General features: G+C 40.6%; 1 protein-coding gene across 3 annotated transcripts in view; it reads left to right on the top strand.

Moving 5' to 3' along the window:
* The window catches only part of fras1 (Fraser extracellular matrix complex subunit 1), a 211,252-nt gene that overhangs the window by 82,606 nt on the left and 105,313 nt on the right, over positions 1-23,333 (top strand). For all 3 annotated transcript variants that reach the window (XM_061816627.1, XM_061816626.1, XM_061816625.1), the window contains exons 12-14: positions 5,377-5,520; positions 9,585-9,734; positions 23,078-23,221. In XM_061816627.1, coding sequence (XP_061672611.1) covers positions 5,377-5,520; positions 9,585-9,734; positions 23,078-23,221 — 438 coding nt within the window. The remainder of the gene's footprint in view (positions 1-5,376; positions 5,521-9,584; positions 9,735-23,077; positions 23,222-23,333) is intronic.

Here is a 23,333-nt window from a genome sequence, read left to right as displayed (position 1 = left end):
TATCTCTTCTCCCTGTAGCCTCACTCTTCCCCCTCCACTTTTCTCATTCACGCACATATATTCTGTTTTACTTCGGCTAATCTTCATTCCTCTCCTTTCCAGTGCATGTCTCCATCTTTCCAATTGTTCCTCTGCATGCTCCCTGCTTTCACTGCATATGACAATATCATCTGCGAACATCATGGTCCAAGGGGATTCCAGTCTAACCTCATCTGTCAGCCTATCCATTACCACTGCAAACAGGAAGGGGCTCAGAGCTGATCCCTGATGCAGTCCCACCTTCACCTTAAATTTTACTGTCACACCTAAGGCACACCTCACCATTGTTCTGCTGCCATCATACATGTCCTGTACTATTTTAACATACTTCTCTGCCACACCAGACTTACGAATGCAGTACCACAGTTCCTCTCTTGGTACTCTGTCATAGGCTTTCTCTAGATCCACAAAGACACAATGTAGCTCCTGCTGACCTTCTCTGTACTTTTCCACGAGCATCCTCAAGGCAAATAATGCATGTGTGGTACTCTTTCTAGGCATGAAACCATACTGTTGCTCGCAGATACTTACTTCTGTCCTGAGTCTAGCCTCCACTACTCTTTCCCATAACTTCATTGTGTGGCTCATCAACTTTATTCCTCTATAGTTCCCACAGCTCTGAACATCCCCTTTGTTCTTAAAAATGGGAACTAGAACACTTTTCCTCCATTCTTCAGGCATCTTTTCGCCCGCTAGTATTCTGTTGAATAAGTTGGTCAAAAACTCCACAGCCATCTCTCCAAATTGCTTCCATACCTCTACCGGTATGTCATCAGGACCAACTGCCTTTCCAGTTTTCATCCTTTGTAGTGCCTTTCTGACTTCCCCCTTAGTAATCATTTCCACTTCCTGGTCCTTCACTCTTGCCTCTTCAACTCTTCCTTCTCTCTCATTTTCTTCATTCATCAACTTCTCAAAGTATTCTTTCCATCTATTTAGTACACTACCGGGACCAGTCAACACATTTCCATCTCTATCCTTAATCACCCTGACCTGCTGCACATCCTTCCCATCTCTATCCCTCTGTCTGGCCAACCTGTAGAGATCCTTTTCTCCTTCTTTCGTGTCCAACCTGGTGTACATGTCTTCATATGCCTCTTGTTTAGCCTTTGCCACCTCTACCTTTGCCCTACGTCGCATCTCGATGTACTCCTTTCGCCTCTCCTCAGTCCTCTCAGTATCCCACTTCTTCTTCGCTAATCTCTTTCCTTGTATGACTCCCTGTATTTTGGGGTTCCACCACCAAGTCTCCTTCTCCCCTTTCCTACCAGATGACACACCAAGTACTCTCCTGCCTGTCTCTCTGATCACCTTGGCTGTCGTCGTCCAGTCTTCCGGGAGCTTCGGTTGTCCATCGAGAGCCTGTCTCACCTCTTTCCGGAAGGCCGCACAACATTCTTCCTTTTTCAGCTTCCACCACATGGTTCTCTGCTCTACCTTTGTCTTCTTAATCTTCCTACCCACCACCAGAATCATCCTACATACTACCATCCTATGCTGTCGAGCTACACTCTCCCCTACCACTACTTTACAGTCAGTAACCTCCTTCAGATTACATCGTCTGCACAAAATATAATCTACCTGCGTGGTTCTACCTCCGCTCTTGTAGGTCACTATATGTTCCTCCCTCTTCTGGAAATAAGTGTTCACTACAGCCATCTCCATCCTTTTTGCAAAGTCCACCACCATCTGCCCTTCAAAGTTCCTTTCCTGGATGCCGTACTTACCCATCACTTCTTCATCGCCCCTGTTTCCTTTACCAATATGTCCATTACAATCTGCACCAATCACAACTCTCTCGCTGTCTGGGATGCTCAGAACTACTTCATCTAGTTCCTTCCAGAATTTCTCTTTCAACTCTAGGTCACATCCTCCCTGTGGTGCATAGCCGCTAACCACATTATACATAACACCCTCAATTTCAAATTTTAGTCTCATCACTCGATCTGATACTCTTTTCACCTCCAAGACATTCTTAGCCAGCTCTTCCTTTAAAATAACCCCTACTCCATTTCTCTTCCCATCTACTCCGTGGTAGAATAATTTAAACCCTGCTCCAAAACTTCTAGACTTACTACCTTTCCACCTGCTCTCTTGGATGCACAGAATATCAACCTTTCTCCTAATCATCATGTCAACCAACTCCTGTGCTTTTCCTGTCATAGTCCCAACATTCAAAGTCCCTACACTCAGTTGTAGGCTCTGTGCATTCCTCTTTTTCTTCTGACGCTGGATCCGGTTTCCTCCTCTTCTTTGTCTTCGACCCACAGTAGCTGAATTTCCACCGACGCCCTGCAGGTTAGCAGTGCCGGGGGCGGGCGTTGTTAACCCGGGCCACGACCGATCCGGTATGGGATTCTTTAGATGAACGCTCATATTTGTTTGGCACAGTTTTTACGCCGGATGCCCTTCCTGACGCAACCCTCTGCATTTATCCGGGCTTGGGACCGGCCTACAGATTGCACTGGTTTGTGCCCCCATAGGGCTGCAATAATGAAGCATCCAGAGACTAAAGCTTGCATCATATAAAGTGGCTTGGAACATTGGAAGGGCCAAAAAGGCATACATTGAAGAATTATTGATTAAAAAATGCCTCAGTGACGTCGCTGAAATCTTGTGTCCTGAAAACAACATCTTAAAAAAATGGTATCAGACAAGAACTGTGCTGCCACACTGTTGAACAGAGAATATCGGACATGAGCATGACTACTGATCCATAGTTGCACTCAGACCTCCAATCATGTGAGTATTTTAGCGATCGACCAAGGCAGTTATGGCTGATCTCAACCGCATAATCCCCTCCCCCCCCAAAAAAAGGCGTCAGCCTATCGTCCATCTTGTTGCTTGATTCAGATGTGGTCAATACGTCGATCGCGCAGATAGATTGAGTGACGTGGGTTGACCAATCCTGGCCTCTTCTGAAACATGTGCACATACAGTATAGGCGTGCTCTAGCAAAATGGTTTCCTATTTACCATCTGTCTCCTGCTTTCTTCGGGGCAGTCGCTGCGATGGCCCCCACATCGTTGCCAGCCTGTTGGTAGATCGTGAGAGACCAGGTGCTTGAAAAGTAGATCTTGGGGCAAAAAAGTGTGGGCACCCCTGGTCTACAACTTTCTGCTAACACATTCAGCCACTCTGTAGCATGATCTTGTAACTGTCTAATACCTAGTGTTGGTCTAGTATGTTCCTGTAATAATAAAAACAATAAGAACTCCCTGCGATTGGCTGTTGTTGAGTCCAGGGTGTATTTTGCCTCTTTCCTGTGACTCTGGTGAGGATAAGAGGAATGAAGAATGTCAACAGCATGAGTGGTGACACATTTCTTTTAAAAGCAGCTGCACAACTAGCTGTTGTAGTCTACATTTTTTGTCTAAATTTAAGTTAAAGCAAAATCATGGGCAGTCGTTTCTGATCTTTGGTGCAGTAGCAACAAATATGCTACGCTAACGATCGTAAAATGCGAAGCTCCCCAAGGAGGTCAGAGAGCTCAGGTTGGGGGCGCACATTACCGTAATAAATATAAATGTGTAACATAAGACATCGAATACCATATCAAAATGTATATGTATACCTTTTTTCCCACTCTATGTACCTTTTTGACTGTACAATGTGTCTATTTTTCATCTATACCTAAATATAATCCGCTCTAGTAACTTTTTGAAAATATTTTTGGAAAACTTTGCGCATTATTTTTGAGAAATTACGGTACATTCCGATAACTGCATAGGACATTTTGATAACTGTCTAGCTCGTTACAGTAACGGCCAGTCCCAGTAATTTTCTAGCATGTTATTTTAACCGTTAAGCAACGTTTAATTGTCTCACAGATTCTGGTAACTACATAGCACATTCTGGTACCTATCAACTGTATTTAGATAATTTTCTACCACGTTCCCACATTCCGACTGCTTAGCTTGTTACAGTAACGGCATTGCCACACGTAGACAAAACTGTACTGTTAGTATAAAGATTATTTGAATATAGGAACAGATGATTTCTACCTTTATTTCCACTCGGAGGGAGAAAGCAATAAATCACAACCACACTAGAACGTCTGCATAATTACCCTGGCTTATTTGGTTTTATGAGCTATTAATGCTTTTGAAATGTTGCTCTTCAACAGTTAAACGCAGCCTCATTACGGCAAATAAACAATGTGGGTAAATCTTTCCAATGTTGTGCCTATTGTTGTTGGAGCAAAACCCTTCGCGAAACCGCTGACAATTTATTTAAGTGATTTATTTGCTAGTTTAGGAGTAATCCTCATTGGTCATTAATGGACCTATTACGTGTTACACTGCATGTGTTGTTCACTTGAACCAGGAAATTCTTAAAAGAAGCGAAATGCTGTATGCGCTTTTAAATACTCGTCATTCAAACATTTATGTCAAGTATGAATTATCACATGATATGTAAGTCATGTTTTCCAGAGGTTGCATATGGAACATGATGTTCACAAATGAGTCACATATGTTTGGTCATGCATGGATTGCGAGCACGTCATCATTTGCATGCATGCGTCACCTAAATTTTCATGCTTGAGTGCAAATGAACATTAACACAGAGTGGTAAAGGTTTGAAGATAAAGTTAGGGATTCAACCAAAGGAGATTAGGGTTTTTATTTTGCCTTGAGGTTTCAAGTCTGTGTTATTTCAAATTAAGGTTTGAATCCTAGGTTAGGGTTTCAATTAGGGCTCAAAGTGAAGGTTATGATTTCAAATTTGGGTTTAAAACAAGTTGCCAAAAAGGGATCAAAGACACGATGTGTGTTTCAAAGCTTACTGATGGTTCATATATGGATTAGGCTTTCGAGTTGTGGTTTAGTGCTAAATTTAGGGTTTAACAAGCATGGTATAAGAGCTCAAACATGGGTTTAGTTGGCATTGCTGGTCGGTTTGTTCATACATTTTTTAGCATTGTCGGTTGGTTGGGTGATTATGCAGTTGAATTTATGCCTACTTAATGTCAGTTGGTTGGTTGGTTTGTTGATTCGCTCGTTTAAGTGTGATTAAGGTAGGTTGGTGCATTTCTTACATTGATTGGTTCAAGGATTTAAGGGATTTTATTGTCATACCAACACACATTCACACGATACGGCATGAAATTCAATACTCGAGGTCCCAGAATAGCTCAGTAAGTTTCAAGACTTGTGAATTAAAAATGGAATCAGACATATTAAAAAAACATGATAACAACCTTGCAATACGTTTCGCCCATTGCGAAATGTGCAAAGGCGCAAGTGCTGCAAGGATGTGAATGCAGCAGAAATACAAGCGCAAAGGTGTGAATTGCACAAATTTACGTGGTCATTTTTACGTTTATTTCTTTTCAAGTTCCGTGTGATGCAGACTGTCAGTCATGTTCCGGGACTCCTGATCACTGTGACAGCTGCAAGGACTCGAAGGCCGTCCTCTATCTTGGTCGCTGTTTGTCTGTCTGTCCCGACGGATTCTTTCCCGATGGAGTAGAATGTGCAGGTATTTTGTCTTAATGTACTTCTTTTTTTTTTAATTTACATTCATTTAATTTGTATTTTCCTCTCATAATTCCACAAAATAATTCACTCAGAATCATTTCACATTGTAATTTAAAAAAACTAATTATTAACTACTTCTATCAAAATGTAAAAGCAACCCAATACATTTGAACTCAGATGCATTTTACATTTTCTCAGATTTTTTTCAAACATTCTTACCTCTCATACAAATCATCCAAATTGTTTACAATTCTTTTTTTTCCCGTTGAAACACCTCAGAAAATACCTCATGGTGAAAAAGTGAATCCAATTTCCATGTAATTCTTGTCAATTTGTGAAAAAAAAGTTACATACAATATCTAATTTTAATTATTTTAGTCATTGAAATTGGATAAAGGAAAAAGATCTTAAAAAAATCCAAATAAAATGCAACAAACCCAATTAGAAAATAAACATACATCTTTTGAGAGTCTAAATTCCTGTTAATTTATATGCACATATCTACAGTATATTTGAGCCATTTAATGTCAGTACATTTGCAGTTAAAAAAAGGCCATGTACTGTACATACATTATGAATATGCATAAATGTATATTTAAAATTATCATTTAGGCTGGCATCTATCATGCTTGGCAGAGGCCGTACCAATCAATTATTCATTGAACATTACGTAGGGCTGAATTGCAGTTCAACCAGCAACGTATGCAACATTTGACACCACCATTTAAAAGGGAAATTGTAGGATGACGTGTGCAGAGTTCCGGTGTGTGTGTGCGTGTGTATGTATATGTACATACAGTATATATTAACTGTCGTACAAGTGTAAAAAAAATGTTTAGCACACTCCCAATGCTACGCTTACATTGCCTGGAGTTAAATTGCATTTTAATTATACAAAGGGTCCTAAATGACCTTTATGACAGACATTTAAAAACTTAAAGATGAAGTAAGTGTTTTTTTTATTGACTTTCTTTATACCTTCTTCCAGTCAGCTCTTCTCCTCTTGCCAAGTTTTCATGTTTTATGTGAATCCTGTCTCCATAAGGACCCTTGAAAAAAAAATCCTGTGCTCAAAATAATATTTTCTAGCACTCAACTCCTGAATTGGCTTAGGGTGGGGGTCAGGGGGTTGTGGACACCTTAAACTAGGACATTTTTGCCAGGCTATACACATGGTGGCAAAATTGTTGATCTATTTAAGTACTACATGAAAGCCCTCCAGCATTTGGGTTATGATAACAGTTGAAGTTGTACCTTTTATTCCTCTTTTTTATTTTTAAAAGCACACCAACACCTCTTTATTCACACCACTGGCACAGCTGCTACCAAAATGGGGGGGGTTGAACTGCACGTTAAGAACGTAAAATAAAAATTGAGATTCAGCTCTGCACTAAACCATGGTCACGGAAGTTAAGCAGATAATTTTATTGCATTTATATTTTAATGTTAACAATGTTTTCCTATTAACATTGTTTCGCGTATGACCATGTCGTGGCAAAGTGTGTGGCAAAATCAGTTTCCGGAAACGAGACGCAAAATGTCACCGCTAAAGTTGAGTACACGCCAAGAGCGTTTGCGATTAAATCATCTTATTACTGCTAACATTAGCGGCTCGTTCTCTCATTTGCTACGGCCTTTCTTGTCTGATAGTTTTTACGACGCTGCTATCTATGGCCCAATGTGTAATAAAAGTCAAGAGTGCTGGTCAATGAGGTGCAAAAAATAAATGTCCAAAAAAGATACTGTATATATGTGTGTGTGTGTGTGTGTGGTGTGTGTGTGTGTGTGTGTGTGTGTGCTTTGTATCAGTGTGTGTGCGTGTGTGTGTGTGTGTGTCTGTGTGTGTGTGTGTGTGTGGACATGCACTTAAAAACATAAACTATTTTGCTACCATTTATAGCCCGGCAAAAATGTCCCAATTTAAGGTGTCCAGAACTCGCTGGCCTCCCCCCAACCTCACTCAGTAGTTGAGTGCTACAAAATATTATTTTGAGCTCAGTTTTTAAAGGGATTCTTTTTTAAAGGGCCATATGGAGACAGAATTCCCATAAAACATTGACAGAAGGGGGCAAGAGAAGATGGGAGCAACTGAAACCTTGGCAAGACGAGAAGAGCAGACTGGAACGATGGAAAAAGAACGTCGATGATAACTATTTCAAAATAATTTAACTCCTGGCAACGTAAGCAACGTAATGTGTGCAGTATTAATCGTCAAGCGTAAAGCACAATCGATGCATATATGAGCTAGGCAAAGTGCAAACTTCTTTTACACTTGGAAAACAGTTAAGATTTAAAAAAAATGAGGTGTGACTCACTTGTGAGGTATATCTGGTTGAGTGACGTGTGACTATTGTTTACTTTTCATAAAGATGCAAAAATTTAAGAAAATGTTTTGACTTTGTCACAATGGCGTATTTCATGCGGAATTTTAAGGGAGAAAAAGAAACCAATTAAATATGGATGATATTAATGACAACTAAGAATGTTCCCAAAAATCTGAATGTGAGATGCATTTGACTGATTGAAGACAGTGTCTTATAGACAGTCATTTTCATTTTTAATAACGCAAACATTTGCAGAAATGTTTTTTTTTTCACCTTGTCGGGACACTGTATTTTGTTTTGTTTTTTTGGACATTGAAATTCCATTCGATGTTCGAGCAACCTTGTTATTCACATATTCTACAGTGGTAGTTCATCTCAGGGCATCTCAATGCTTTTTTAAAAAAAATGTTTTAAGCTTTTCTGATGTAAGCAGCGTCTCGTTTTCTCACCAAAGTTGTTGCAGAGTAAATGTCAGCTCTGAAATACTGTTACTGCACTTCGGGTGGTGTTGGGGAGCGGAGGGGGTGGGTGCGGGGAGAAATTTGGATCAATAAAAAGGTGAACTTTGTTGACTATTAAATTCAAAAAATGCTGTGGACTGTTGCTGGTGCAGGCAAACCTGTTAAAAAGACAATTTAAATACGTCGTAAAAGTCAGAATTCGAGATGCACAAGTTTTCATCATCGCCTGGTACACTTCCAGATAAAATAAAATAAAAGTTTTCCCATAGGAAATCATGGAAGTATTAATAACCTGAAAAGTGTTGCCGGTTTAGGTCACATTTAACAAGGCCAACGGCTATCCATGCCAGTATAAAAAGATGTTAAATGCTGTTGGGCATAAATTAAACCATTTTCTTTTTTTTAAAAAAAAAAAATCAATGTAACCTTTACTTTATCCAGAAAAGGGAATTTAGAACAGACTCTCATTGCAGTGCTAAATTGACAAAATATCAATTAAACGCTTGCCTTGAAAGCGAAACGTGTAAAGTGGCATATCTTAACATAATTATTATTATTTGCTTTAGCATTATTAGGAGCATTTTTCCAAACAATTTTAAAATTAAAAAAAATATAAATATTTTTTGTTGCTTGTATTTGTTTTGAGTCACTGATGTTGTAGTGGTACACTCGACTGACTTTGGTACATGCAGGTCAGTTCACACTCAGTGACCGTGTCAATGCGTCCCCTGCGACTGACTGGCAACCAGCTCAGAGTGTAGTCTGCCTTTTGCCCCAAGTTGGCTGCGATATTCTCCATCACTGCCGCAAGCCATGGGAGGATAAGCAGCTTGAAAAATAGATGGTTGGATTTGTTTTTATTTCTTTTATTAGTTATCATTATTATTATTTTAGAAACAATTACAAACTATAAAAAGATACAGTCATAATAATAATAAAACTGCATGATAAGTATAATGGGCGGCACAGTGGACGTCTGGTTAGAGTGTCTGCCTCACAGTTCTGAGGACCAGGGTATTACTCCTGCTTCCTCCCACATCCCCAAAACAGGCAGGGATTCTAGATTGGAGGAAACCCGAGTGCCTAGAGAAAACCCACACAGGCACGGGAAAAACATGCAAACTCTACACAGGCGGGGCTGGGATCTGAAACCCAGTCCTCAGAACTGTGAGGCCAACGCTCTACTGCTGCACCACTGTGCCGCCTTTTGTTATTATTACACACAATAAAAGTATTTCTTTTCATGTCAGTGAGCTCTCTTCCCATTTTCGAATCGCCAGCATGCCCGTCATCTTGCGCGATCTGCAGCAGCAGGTGGTCCTGCCAGTCGTGCGTCCCCCAGCTGCCCCTGCTGAGCGCCGAGGGTGACCGGTGCATGGCGACCTGTCCCGCCGGCACTTACCAGGACAACCTCCGAAGACAATGCAGACGTGAGTCCTGTTTTTTTTTTTATTTGTAATTTTTAATTTACCCTGGCTCTGCACTCGTCTAGTATTTGTGCCGTTTTTCCTGACTTTCCTTTGATTTTTAAATCATGATGCTATTTTTTCTTCAGTCACAGTTCCACTTCCTTTCTACAAAAAGTGAGGCAGTCCTTTGTTAGATGAATCACGTAAAGTTGTTTATTTTCCATTGTTTGCTTTTGATTCGTGCGTCGGGGTCCCCGACGTCATTTTTTGATCTTCACGTTTATTTATTTGGGAAATAACACATGAAGTATTTATGCCCACACTTTAAAAACAACCATCATAAGAAAAAGGACAATTCTTTCTCTTTCTTTTCCAGTAAGCTTTGTGAACTCTTTCTATTCCAATGAACTTTAATGTAAATACTTTTACTGGAAACGAGGTTTTATATTCTTTATACTCTTTCAATTTCACCAAGCTTTAACGCTGACTGTTGATCTTGGCATGAAGCTTTAATGAGGACCCTTCAATTTGATTCAGACTGAATGCATTCACTCATCTTCTGCCTATCACAGCTATCTTTGGGTGAGAGGGAGTGTACACCCTGAACTGGTCGCCAGCCAATTGCAGAGATTTAATGCAGACTTCTCATTTTAGTGAGCTTTAATATCGACTCTTTAATGTAGACTGCATTACATTCTCCCTATTTGCAGGGGATAGGACTGGGTGTATAATTGACACCCATTAGATTTGCGTTGAAAGAAAAAATAAAGTATATAAAATCAAATCAAATACAATTCGTTTAGAAGCGGGATAAATCACCAGCAAGCATTTTAGAGATTGATTTCTTTCAGTTTCACTGACCTTTATTACTATTTTTTTTCCAATTTTGTGGAGTTCAATGCAGAAGGCTTTGATTTCAATAAACTTTGATATGGATTTTGCCATTTCAGCGAGTAGCTTTGATATATTTATTTTTGTTGATGATTTTGCACCAGTTAGCACATCAGCCTCACAGTTCTGAGGGCCTGGATTCAAACCTGGCTTCGTCTATGTTGAGTGTGCATTTTGTCCCCGTGCCTGCGTAGGTTTTCTCTGGGTACTCTGGTTTCCTCCACATCCTTCCACAACCACAAAACATAAACATAAATTAACACAAGACACTACATTAACCAAAGGTGTGAGAATGAGTGTGAATTATTGTTTGTTTCAATGTGCCCTGCGATTGGCTGGCAACCTTTTTGAGATGTACACTACCTCCTGCCTGAAGTTAGCCGGGATAGGCTCCAGCACTCCCACGACCCCACGACCCGCGTGAAGATATGCGGCTCAGAAAAGGAATGGATGATTTGGTGGATTTAAATACATTCATGTACTCTAACCCATAATGCCCTACAAATGTGTGAAATCGTACATGGTGGTGGCAATTATCCACTTGGCCGGGTTTTGTGTGAAAGGTCCAGGCCGAGAAATGAGAATGTTTAATAATGCAGTCCAATTTAACGTTGGATGACTTAGCATTAGGCATTAGATATTGTTGCTTGATTTCCCGCACTAATCCTCAGGGAACGCAAATGTAAAATTGCAGCCCCACGTGATGGATCTGCTTTATAACCTTGGCAGAAGGAGGCAGCAAAGAGGCGTGAGACTCGTTTGTTCTGGTGCCGTCCACAAGGCCATTAATCAGGATATCTGCCTTGGAGGTCCGCTCATACCCTCAAGCCAGGACCGATAAGTAAAAACCAGCCAAAGGAGGATGAGCCCCTGTGGGCGTTCTAATATGTTAACACGTTCTTAACGGCTTTGGCTACTGTGACTGTGGAAATAAAGACGAGAGAGGCGACTCCAGCGGCCTGTTTCATACGTTAATGAGTATTGCGGAGAGGACCTCCCACCGACGACAACAAGAGACAGCCGCCACGTTTTCCTGTGTGGCTCAGTGTGCAGACGCCTCGCGCTGCCGTCGTCCCGCATCGTGCATTTGCGATGCCGATGCTGCGGCGCAATTCCCTGTTCGTGCATTAATCCTGCATTAATCGAGCTGCCTTTAATGCACCTCAAATTGTACAAAGGGCAAATGAGCGCGCTGGCCAGAACTCTCACGCCAGTCGTGTATCCAACTAACATCCAACACCATCTGTTTGAATTTGGTGCCTTTCAAGTTACGGGAGATTTAATGTGGACTCGTGCAATTTCAGGGAGTTTTCTTTTAATCTCAGCAATCTGCACTGCAGACTGTTTCCCCATCTATGATTTTGGATGCAGACTCTTTCCAATTTCAGTGAGTTTTAATGTAGACTCCATTGTAGTCAGTGTTAATGCAGAATTGATCCATCTATGTGAGCTTTAATGTGAACTTTTGATTTCAGACAATTTAAATGATGAAATTTCCAATGTAATTGTTTTTGGCTTTTTTTGTTGTCATTTCTGAGTTTAATGTGGATTCTTATTATTTGAGTGAATTTAGAGGTGGACTGTTTCAATTTCAGTCAGCTTTCCTTCAATCTGGCTGAGATGCAATGCAAACTTTTAGTTTCTCTGAACTTTAATGCAACCACTTTTTATTTCAGTAAGCTTTAATGCTCCAATATTTGGGAAACTTTAATGTTAATTTTTAAAATTTCAGTCAGCTTTTTCTCATGTTTGTCAACTTTTACATAAAAAAAACCTTTTTGGATTTTGGTGAGCTTTCATGTAGATTAAACAATTTCAGGGAGTTTTACTGCAGATTGCTAAAATTTTAGTTATTGTGTACGCCTTCAATTTCAGAGGTGTTAAAGCTAGATGTTTCTGTTTCACCATTTTGAAACGCTATTTAATTTCAATATTTTCGCCGATCTTTAATATGGACTTTTCAATTTCAAAGTGGACTCTTTCAATGTCAGTGAGCTTTAATAGAGACTCTTTCCTGTTTAAATGAGCTTTTATTCCAAATCTTTCACTTTCCAATTACAGTGAGCTTTGAAACAGTCACATTAAACCTCTCTGAAATGAAGTCAGAAGTAAAGCTCAGTGAAACGGAAATAATCGGCATTCATTTTGATGAACTTAAATGTGCCTGTAAGAAGCCCGGAATGATGTGAGCTGAATCAAAACTGCCTAGGTCTCAATCAGGACTGTGGTTGAACAATTTTGGTAAATAACCATGAAGTTCCAAGGCTCCAATTTTGATATAGCATTTCGTGTTTGGGGTAAGGTTATCTTCAGCATGATTCACTCAACTCAAGAAATAAGTTCTAGTATGACAAACATGCCGTTGGATGCAGCCAACAACTAAGCAACTCTTTCCTGTTGGCCAGCCCCAAATGTTATGATGAATTGATATGATTAACATCTTTATTTTCCTATTAAATTGTCAAAAGAAAAACCTTGCAACAAATTGACTATTAATTTTACTTCATGTCTTGTAAAAATCTAATACTGTATATTGACGCTCTTGCCAGGACACTCACTGCTCTAATCTGAGGAAGGACATGAATTAAAACATTTTCATTACCAAATATAAAATAAGTTAAAATGGTAAACTATAGTAAATGTTGATTGATCTTCTTCTTTTTTGGCTTTTCCTGTTAGGGGGTGCAAAAGCATGTCATCATTTTCCATGTCAGCTTATCTCCTGCATCCTCCTCTCTAACAGCAGCTCTCTTGCCTGCCAGCTCCATCCTCATCACTCTTCTACCACTGCCACTATCTATCACGATCTCTCCTCAGGACATCTCCAAATTATCAAAGTCTGCTCTCTCTAACGTTGTCTCCAAAACATCTCATCTTAGCTCTCCCTCTGATGAGCTCATTGATCTACTTTTATCCAACGTTGTCACTCCTAGAGCGAGCCTCAAAATCTTCATTTCCGCCACCTCTTGCTTCCTGTTGTCTCTTCAGTGCCACCGCCTCTAATCTGTACATCATGGCTGGCCTCATCACCGTTTTATCACCTTTTCACTTCATCATAGCAGAGATTCTTCTCCAGACTCCTTCTGCCAGCTGTTCCAACCTATTGGACCTGTCCCTTCACTTCCTTACCATACTCACATTACTCTAGATTGTTGACCCCAAGTATTTCAAGTTGTTCACCCTCGCTAATCTCTTCTCCCTGGAGCCTCACAGTTCACCCTCCACCCATCTCATTAATGCACATATCTTCTGTTTTACTAATGGTAATCTTCAGTCCTCTCTTTTCCACTGCATCCCTCCATCTTTCTAGTTGTTCCTCCACCTGCTCTCTGCTTTCACTGGAGATCACAATATCATATGCAAGCATCATAGTCCAAGGGGATTCCAGTCTCTAACCTCACCTGTCAGCCTATCCATCAACACTGCATACAGGAAAGGGCTCAGAGCGGATCCCTGATGCACTCCCATCTCCACCTTAAATTTACCCGTAACACAGCACACCTCACCATGTCATGGTCTACATTTTGGTTGGGTTGGTTTTCCGTCGTGTGTTCCCCTGTTCCATGTTTTCAATGTTTCCTGTGCTCATGTTGTTAGATGCGTCCACCTGTTCCCCTTTCCCCTCTACCTTGTGTCGACCATTTAGCTCCCCCCAGCCACTTGTGTCTTGTTCAGGTGTTCCTCGTTGTCTCGTCAATCTCTGTGTACTTTTCTCCCTGGTTTCTTTCATTTCTTGTCGGTCAATTGTTTGTGCATGTCTGTGTTTATATTTAATCATGTCAGTCCCATCAGCTGTCTGTGCCACATTAGTCCCCAGTTGCGTTTTTTCTAGTTCTAGGTTTAGGTAAGGATTTCTTTGTTACTTTAGTTAGTCTCCTTTTTTCCATGTGTTTTGTTTGCCTTCTTTTGGGATTGAATACCATTTTATTTAGACTCTTGGACTTCTGCCTTGCCTGCCTTCCCTGCACTTGAGTCCTCCTTGTTTTTTGCCTTGGCTTCCCTGACCTCATAAGCCACATCGTGACGCAGTACATTCCCTTATACATCTCCTGTATAATTCGAACATATTTCTCCACCACACCAGACTTCCGCATGCAGTACCACAGTTACACAATGTAGCTCCTTCTGACCTTCTCTGTACTTTTCAATTAGCATCCTCAAGGCAAATAATGCATCTGTGGTACTCTTTCGATGCATGAAACCATGCTGTTGCTTGCAGATACTTACTTCTATCCTGAGTCTAGCCTCCACTACTCTTTCCCATAACATCATTGTGTGGCTCATCATCTTTATTCCTCTATAGTTTCCACAGCTCTGAACATCGCCGTTGTTCTAAAAAAATGGAGACTTGCACACTTTTCCGACATTCTTCAGGCATCTTCTCTCCAGCTAGTATTCTGTTGAATAAGTTGGTCAAAATCTCCACAGCCACCTCTCCAAATTGCGTCCATACCTCCACAGGTATGTCATCAGGATCAATTGCCTTCTGTCTTTCATCCTCTTTAATGGTTTTCTAACTTCCCCCTTACTAATCATTGCCACTTCCTGGTCCCCACCACTTGCCTCTTTAACTCTTCCTTCTCCCTCATTTTCTTCATTTATCAACTCCTCAAAGTATTCTTTCTATCTGAGAGCACCAGTCAACACATTTCCATCTCTGTCCTAAATAAACATAACCTGTTTCAGATCCTTTCCATCGCTATCCCTCTCTTTGGCCAATGTTTACAGAACCTTATCTCCTTCTTTCATATCCAGCCTGGCATATATGTCATCATGTGCCTCTTGTTTGGCCTTTGCCACCTCTACCTTTGACCTACATCGCATTTCAATGTATTCCTCTCTCCTCTCCTCAGTCCTCTCACTGTCCAACCTTTTCTTTGGTAACCCCTTTCCTTGTATGAGTTCCTGTACACCAAGTCTCCTTCATCCTTTTCCAACCAGAAGATACACAAAGTACTCTCATACCTGGCTCTCTGATTACCAGGGGTGTAGTCTTCCAGTCTTCTAGAAGCTCTTTCTGTACACAGAGAGCGTGACTCACCTCGTCACAAAAATCCACACAACACTCTTTCCTTTCTCAGCTAACATCACATGGTTCCCTGCTCTGACTTTCTCTTCTTAATCTTCCTCCCCACCACCAGAGTCATTTTAGACATCATCATCATCCTATGCTGTCTAGCTACACTCTCCTCTACAACCACTTTACACATTACATCTTTAATCTCCTTCAGATTCCACCGTCTGTATAGGATGAAATCCACCTGTGTACTATTAGTTCTGTTTTTGGAGGTCACCCTTTGTTCTTATCTTTTCTGGGAAAAAAGTGCTCACTACAGCCTTTTCCATTCTTTTTGCAAAGTCTACCACCATCTGTCCCTTAAAGTTACTTTCCTGGATACTTACCAATTACTTCTATATCACACCCACTTCCTTCCTCAGCATATCCATTACAATATGCTCCAATCATAACTCTCTGCACCTGGGATGCTCAGAAATACTTCATCTGGTTCCTTCCAGAATTCCTTTTTTAACTGTCGGTGAAATCCTACCTGTGGTGCATACCCACGAATCGCATAATTAATAACACGCTCACTTTCAAGTTTCAGCCTCGTCACCTGATCAAATTCACATTTAATTGACAAGACATTCTTAGCTAACTCTTCCTTTACAATAAGCCCTACTCCATTTCTCTTCCCATCTACACCACGGGACAATAGTTCAAACCCTGACCCTAAATATCTCACCTTAGTGCCCTTTCACAAACTATCCTTTTGTCAAAATTAAACTAAAGTGTAGTGAACTAATGTGAATTGAAGGAGTCATTGATCATCAACATTTCAAACGTAGGTTGCGTTAATGTGCTTTGATTAGGCGCCAATTGAGTCTTATCTTCCCCGACAGATGAGCCGATAAGCTTATTGAGAAGCAGCTGGACGGCGGGTCTCCCGAGTCTGCTCTCGGTGACAAATTGAAATGGTTTACAAAGCAGAGGGGGGAAAAAACACTAACATACAGAGCAAAATGAGAGCACTCATCTTAACTTTTATCAGAATGGGCTTTTCAAGTAGGGGATTGTGATTCGCCGACATGGCTAACGTAGGGAATATTTGCTTTCTTCGTACGTCTTGTTTCCATTCGCCATTGGTGATTTGGCAAATGGATAGCACAAACACTGGGTTTATGATCTTGTCTTGTCATGTGTGTGAGAGAGAGACTGTTTGTGAGTGTGAGAGAAAGCTTCTGGAAAGATTCCCAGCAAATTGCATCTTATCTTGGCACAGGAGTAGAGCCACCCAGAAGAATATGACTTTCTAATAGAGAAGGCCCCCCATGGTGCTTTTGTGTTGCTTTACCTTTGGCTCACACTTTACTGCTGATGCATGTAAACAATGTTGGCATGTTAATGACACTGAGGAGGCGTTGCCTTAGGGAAGCTTTTGTTCTTCGGACAAGTGCTTTATTGATGTCCCCGTGGCCAGGTAGATGAGTAACACATTTAGTTAGTGTCATTTTGACCAGTCTACCCAACGGTATTTAGGAGCCTGGAATAGAAAGACTGCACATATACCCCATAGTAAAATAAACGGGAGTAACATAAATGTTGGCATCCATATCTGTAGTAAGTAGACCCACATACTGTAAAGTCTGAAAAGGGTATGCTGAGAAATGAACAATAAGTCTGCCATTTACGTTTAAAGTAGCCATTTTGAGATTTTTTTTTCCAATTCCAAGGGTCCTTTAATGACACTCTTCTAGAGTGTGTGAAAATTAAGCCCCCAAAGTTGGTTTTACTAAGCAACATGAAATGTGGCACACATGTCTAGCAGTAATAGACCCATGAAAACATCTCCACAAACAAAACCAGAAAAGGTGTAGGAAGTCTGCCATTGTAGTTTGAAACTAAGTCGGGTCAATTTAGCCATTTCCATTAGCCATTGTTTTTACAAAAATAATTGCCTCCTGGACAAATTTTTAAAATTCAACCCTGGGGGGGAATTTGAATTATACACAAAAGAATGCAGTACTCCTAGAGCAGGGGTGCTCAGACTTTATTACCCCAAGATCTACTTTTGAAGCAGCCAGCCTCACGCGAGCTACCAAACGTGGGGGTGGGTTGGTGGAGGGGGGAGGTGATTGATGCTCCCAAACAGTTTTAAGGTTAATGTTATGTTGCCTCCTATATTTAAAATACAGAATAACCTTTTTGTCAACTGTATTGTCTGTGCTTTCATCCTGGATCAGGCGGCGCCAGGGTGGAATTCTAACATTACATACCATCTCATCCTGCACTTTCTACTTTGGCTTCAGACCAGACCTTTCTCACTCGAAACAAAGAGAAAATCCCATCCAGTTTCACCACTTTTTCTTCAATTATGCTCATACTCTGACAGTCATTGCATCTTAAAACAACAGAATTTCTTTTTTAACTTTTGCCATTATTATCAAGAGTAAATATAAGCAGTATGTTTTGCTCGTCTTTGCTCTACGTTGCCCAGACTGTGTTGCTAACTAAAGCAGCGGTGGTGGGCGGAGCACAAGGACGCTGTCATTTTAAACCACATTGATGGGCTGCGTAACTACTGTAACATTCGGAATTATGAGTGTACCCCTTGAAGAGCGGAGGGGGGGCGGTGTAAGGTAAATTAGGAAAAAGAGTGTGTGGATGAGCAGCAGGTCTTTGTTAGAGAAAGTTCCGTGTGCTCCCTAAAAGAAACCTGTGGCTTCTCCTTTTCATTTTTTTACAGTACATATGTGAATTGTGTCATTGGATGTAGCAACCAGTCATCTCTCACTCATTGAATCACATTCCAAAATGCCATAAAGTGAATAGCTGTATATTTTACTTTCAATTTGCGTTGGATTTTTTTTTTTTGTGTGTGCAACGTTGAATATCTGTGCAAAGGGACCACATCAGCAGTGGGTAATTGTGCACACGTGTGGCTTTGAGGGAACATTGACGTCTTTTTTTTTTTTTTTTTTTTTTTTTGGCACGCCATCCCGCAAACGACCTAAACTGCCTGTCAGTCGATCGCGATCGATGCATTGAGCACCCCTGTCCTCGAGAGTTCAACCAAATTTAGACCACTGTTCACAGAAAAATGGAATTGTGAAGAAAATCATTTTAATCACTGCAGGTGGACGGAGCATGGTGGTTCGATGATTTTAAAAAAATTTTTGCCTCATCTCCTGACATGACTAACCGACTGTACTTTCCTGGTGGTAACACATGTACATAACACAAGTGAGAAGGAAGCAAACTGGAGATGACACACATTTAAGTCCAATAGATGCAACATATAAAACACATCCGAACTTGTAAACCACTGTGTGTTGGCCACAATGACACAAAAGTGGGTACATGAACCCTCACGAGTGGTTTACTTCAATGGAAGAACCTCTCTTATAATTTTGTTTTGGCAAATTGGTGATATGAATGTGTTGTTATGTTTTTGTTAAGATTCCATAAATGAGAAAAGGACTGTATCAACTACTTTGTTGTTTTTTTTTTTGTAGTGACAGTTGACAAGTAACTGGAGGCCCCCACTCACTTTGATTTTTTTTTTTCAGTTTTTTTCTGGTTATACAAGTTGTTCTAATTTGAAAAGCAGTTATTTAATTTTCTTTGCAAAGAAATCTGACAATTTGACATGGAGACAGCATCTCGAAAGTCAGGCCAGGAGGTGGTTTCTAACACGAGATAGGATTCCAGTTGGAATTTATAAACAGTCCTACCTCTACGTTTAACGGTTGTTTTTTCTGCTGTTGGAGTCACTCTTGAATAATGTAATTCGGTTCAAGTATTGCGATTAAGTATTGATGGCACAGGAACATTGAAACAAGTTATACTCACAAATATTCTATTACATGAGTCAGTTCCATTTCCTTTTCTCTGAATACCAACAAACTTAATCACTGTTATCTTACTGTTTTGCAATTATAACCCCAAAAAGGCAAAGAAAAAGCTAAACAGACTTTTATCTGTCTTTTATGTTGGAGCCCATCCCACACAAAAATCGAAAAAAAAAACCAAATAAATAAGTAGAATGATAATTTGTGTGTACATTTTGGTGAGTTTTCACTTATTTTCGAGATTGCATCAATTAAAACCAGTGATTCTATCACAAAAACGAAACATCTCCATGATTAATATTATTGCAGTTTGATTCTCATCCTCTTTGCAAAGCTGCTTTGTCTGCTCTTGCTTTAATAGTGCAATCTTTGATGTTATTAAGAGATCCAGCTTTGGTTGGTAGGACTTGAATAAGTGGCTCGGAAAATGGATGGTTGGACGGAAGGCACTAGTTGTGGTAGTAGTCGGTTGTGGTGGTAGAGGTCTAATCACATGCCCTTGCCTTGTCCAGGATAATTTGGCAGAGGAGCTTTGGGCCGACTCAGATTAAACACACTGATAATGTTTTAAATTCCAGCTGCACAGGAAAAATAAATTGCTTTCTCTGCAAAGGGGGAAGGTAAAGGACGCGTAATCCCCCCTTGTGGGCCGCCACTGACGTCCGGTGGGGAGTGTATACGCACACTGAGTCATTTTTGACAATTTAGTGTTGCACATCTGTTTAGAGTAACTGGTATGAACTTGGGTTGATTTGAGTGACTTCCTATGGAAACGTTTTCCAAAGTGCAAGCCCTGGAGTAAGTGCAAAGTGGCAACGCAGAATGGTCAACTTCCGGTTCAGTTTTGGACAGAGGTGCTTCAGACTTTATGGTGTGTCTTCTAATAGACATGTTGATCAATTTTTGCGTCGCTCAACGAAACTAAGTGTGGGATGCAAAGAGAACGTCATGTAAAGCCATTAGAATGTGAGGTGAGAGCATCATGAAAAGAGAAGATGAGTACTCTAAGAATCGAAAGAAGCGCTCACACGAAAATAGCATGACCCCGGATAAATGCAGAGGATTGCTTCATGAAGGACATCTAGTTTAAAAGTTTGCCAAACAAATATCAGCATTCATCCAAAGAATTCCATACCCGATCATTCGTGGCCTGGGAAAACAATGTCCGGTTCCAGCACCATAAACCTGCAGGGCACTGGTGAAGATTCAGCCACTGTGGGTCAGACGAAGGAGAGTTGGAAAGCGGGTTCTTTGATAAAATGACAAGTAGAAAGCACAGAGCTTCCAGAACTCACTCTAGGGTTTTTGAATGCAGGGACGATACCAGGAAAACCTTGGGAGTTGGTTGACATGATGATTAGGAGAAAGGGGGATATGGTGTGTCCAGGAGAAGTGGTGACAAGTTCAGGGTGTGTCCAAAGGGATGGATGGATGAATGGGACTGCGAGGAAAGAGAGGGAGAGGAAGACCAAAGAGAAGCTTGATAAAAGACATAAGGGTAGACATGAAGGAAGTTGGTGCTAGAGAGGAGGATGCAGGAGGTTGCCTTGCATGGAAAAGGGTGACGGACTGTGGTGATCCCTAACATGGCAAGCCAAAGCAAAAATGAGAAGAATAGAACAGCGCAAAACTATCAAGGGATGAAAACATGAGGAAAAAACGGAGAATATCATGAAAGGGCATCCTGGTGATATGAAATAAGAATATTATTAGTATAAAACTGAGTATGTTGGGAAAGGACAGCATTGTGGCAGTATTACAGATAATATGAGATTGGAGCATTATAAATCGATGATGTCATGAGAATATGAGATGAACTTTTACTAAAAAAAGAATATCATGATGTCATGAGAAAGTCATGAGGTCAGAAATCATTGGAACTCCATATGGATATGAAAGGACAAAATTGTGCCCATATTATGAGATGGCAAATCCTTGCTAAGAGCATAATGAGAAAAGAACTTTATGACAAAGTCATGAGATTGCATCATGCATAGAGAACATCATGAGAATAAGAAAAGGAGCCCATGGGAACATCAGGAAAATAGCATTGTGAGGATATCATAACACGAGCACATTATGAGAAGGGAATATGATATAGTTACATATATCACAGCTCCTGTGTGGATGTGAAGGCGCCCTGAGGAAATGAGGATGAGAAGAAGAGTATAGCCGCAGAGGAAGATTAAAAATTGAAGAGGGGAACCAACAAATTAAAAGAGCCAGTAAAGAGAAGAAAGTGAGACTTTGCCATGCACAGCCAAGAGAAATCCTGTCGATCGGGAGGGAGAGCCCCACTGGGAGGCTCAAAGAGAAAGGAGGAATAATGTGGGATGAGAGAGAAAAAAAATGTCATCAGAAGATAGCGTTGTTGGATAAGAACTTCAATGAATGCATCACAGTTTCATGGGAGTAGCATGAGAAGAGAATGCCATGAGAATATCATGGGATGAGAATTTTATCATGTGTACCGCTAAGAACTAATTACTAGAAGTGCATCACAAGGAGATGTGATTATGACAAAATGCCAACATGCAAAGACGTGACTCTGAGAAAAAATATACAAGACATGATTACGAGTGCGTCACAGGAAGACATGATTATGGGAAAAGACAAGCAATAGAAAACGTCTTTCTTTCAGAAAATAGCATGAGAAGGCAGGATTATGAGGAAAGGGCGTCATGACAACGGATCAGGAAGGAAAACCATGATAAGATACTACCCTAAGGCCATCATAAAAGAATATGAGGAGGCCAAAGTGCATCATGAGAAAAACGAGGATTGAAGAAGTGAAGTCAGAAAATAACCAGTTGCACGAGAATGACACGTTGTAATGGCCCCTGTACACGAGTCAAAATGAGGTTATGCTTGCTAATAAAAAAAAAAAAAAAAATGCGTATCATTAATTAAAGGGGGCACATTGTGTGTATGTATGTTTAATTAATCCAAGATGGCATTTGGAGCAAGATGAGGAAAAGTTGAATCCTCCTCGTCTTCATCACTAATTCATCCTTTGGAGTGTCTTTGGAGCCAAACTGGTGAGGACAAAAGTAAGCTCATCCAAAACAAACCGCCTCACTTCTATCAGGTTAACTCACGTAAACGATCGCGTACTCTTAATACGTGACATTTTTAAAATGGCCCCCGCTTCCTGCTCACAAATACGCTTGATGGACACGTGTTTCTTCATCTGATGTTGCTGCTCTCTCGGAACGGCTTCTCATCATGGTTGTTTTTATTTGATTTTCAATTCAATAGAAATAGCATCTGCAAATTCATTTCTTGGAGTAGTAATTGGTGGAAAATGATGATGGAAGTCTCACAGAGGAAATAACAGAAAAATACACTTTTTTTTCCATCTCATATCACCACAATATTGTCCTTTCACGATATTCTCGTTATCACAATACTTTCTCACCATCATGTCTTTTCATGCCTTCTAATGATTCTCATTCTCATTTTTCAATTCTTGCCTCATAATAACTTGTTTTCACGATCGTACAATAATTGTTAAATCTACTTTACAAATGTCCGCTTAACATTCCTGAGTTGAAGTGTTTGGCCCCAAAGTATTCTATTGAGTAAATGTCACGTAACTACTGATTCATTTTATTTTCCACCAGGTTGTTCCGAGTCGTGTTCCGAATGCGTTGGGCCGAGCCCGCGGGAATGCACGTCGTGTTCGGACCCGGCTGCCTTGCTTCAAGACAGCGAGTGCGTTCCCGACTGCGGCACCGCTTTTTACAGTCAAGATGGCGTCTGTCACGGTAAATGGCACTCACTTCCTTATCTGTATGCGTGGTACTTCCTGCTAATGGACGCTAACACGTGGCAATTAAAAGACGGTGACAGGAAGTTGATGACATGACTGTGAGCCAC

The sequence above is a fragment of the Syngnathoides biaculeatus genome, chromosome 4 (assembly GCF_019802595.1).
Source record: "Syngnathoides biaculeatus isolate LvHL_M chromosome 4, ASM1980259v1, whole genome shotgun sequence".
NCBI classification, from domain to species: Eukaryota; Metazoa; Chordata; class Actinopteri; order Syngnathiformes; family Syngnathidae; genus Syngnathoides; species Syngnathoides biaculeatus.
This window is presented reverse-complemented; position numbering and strand designations above follow the sequence as displayed.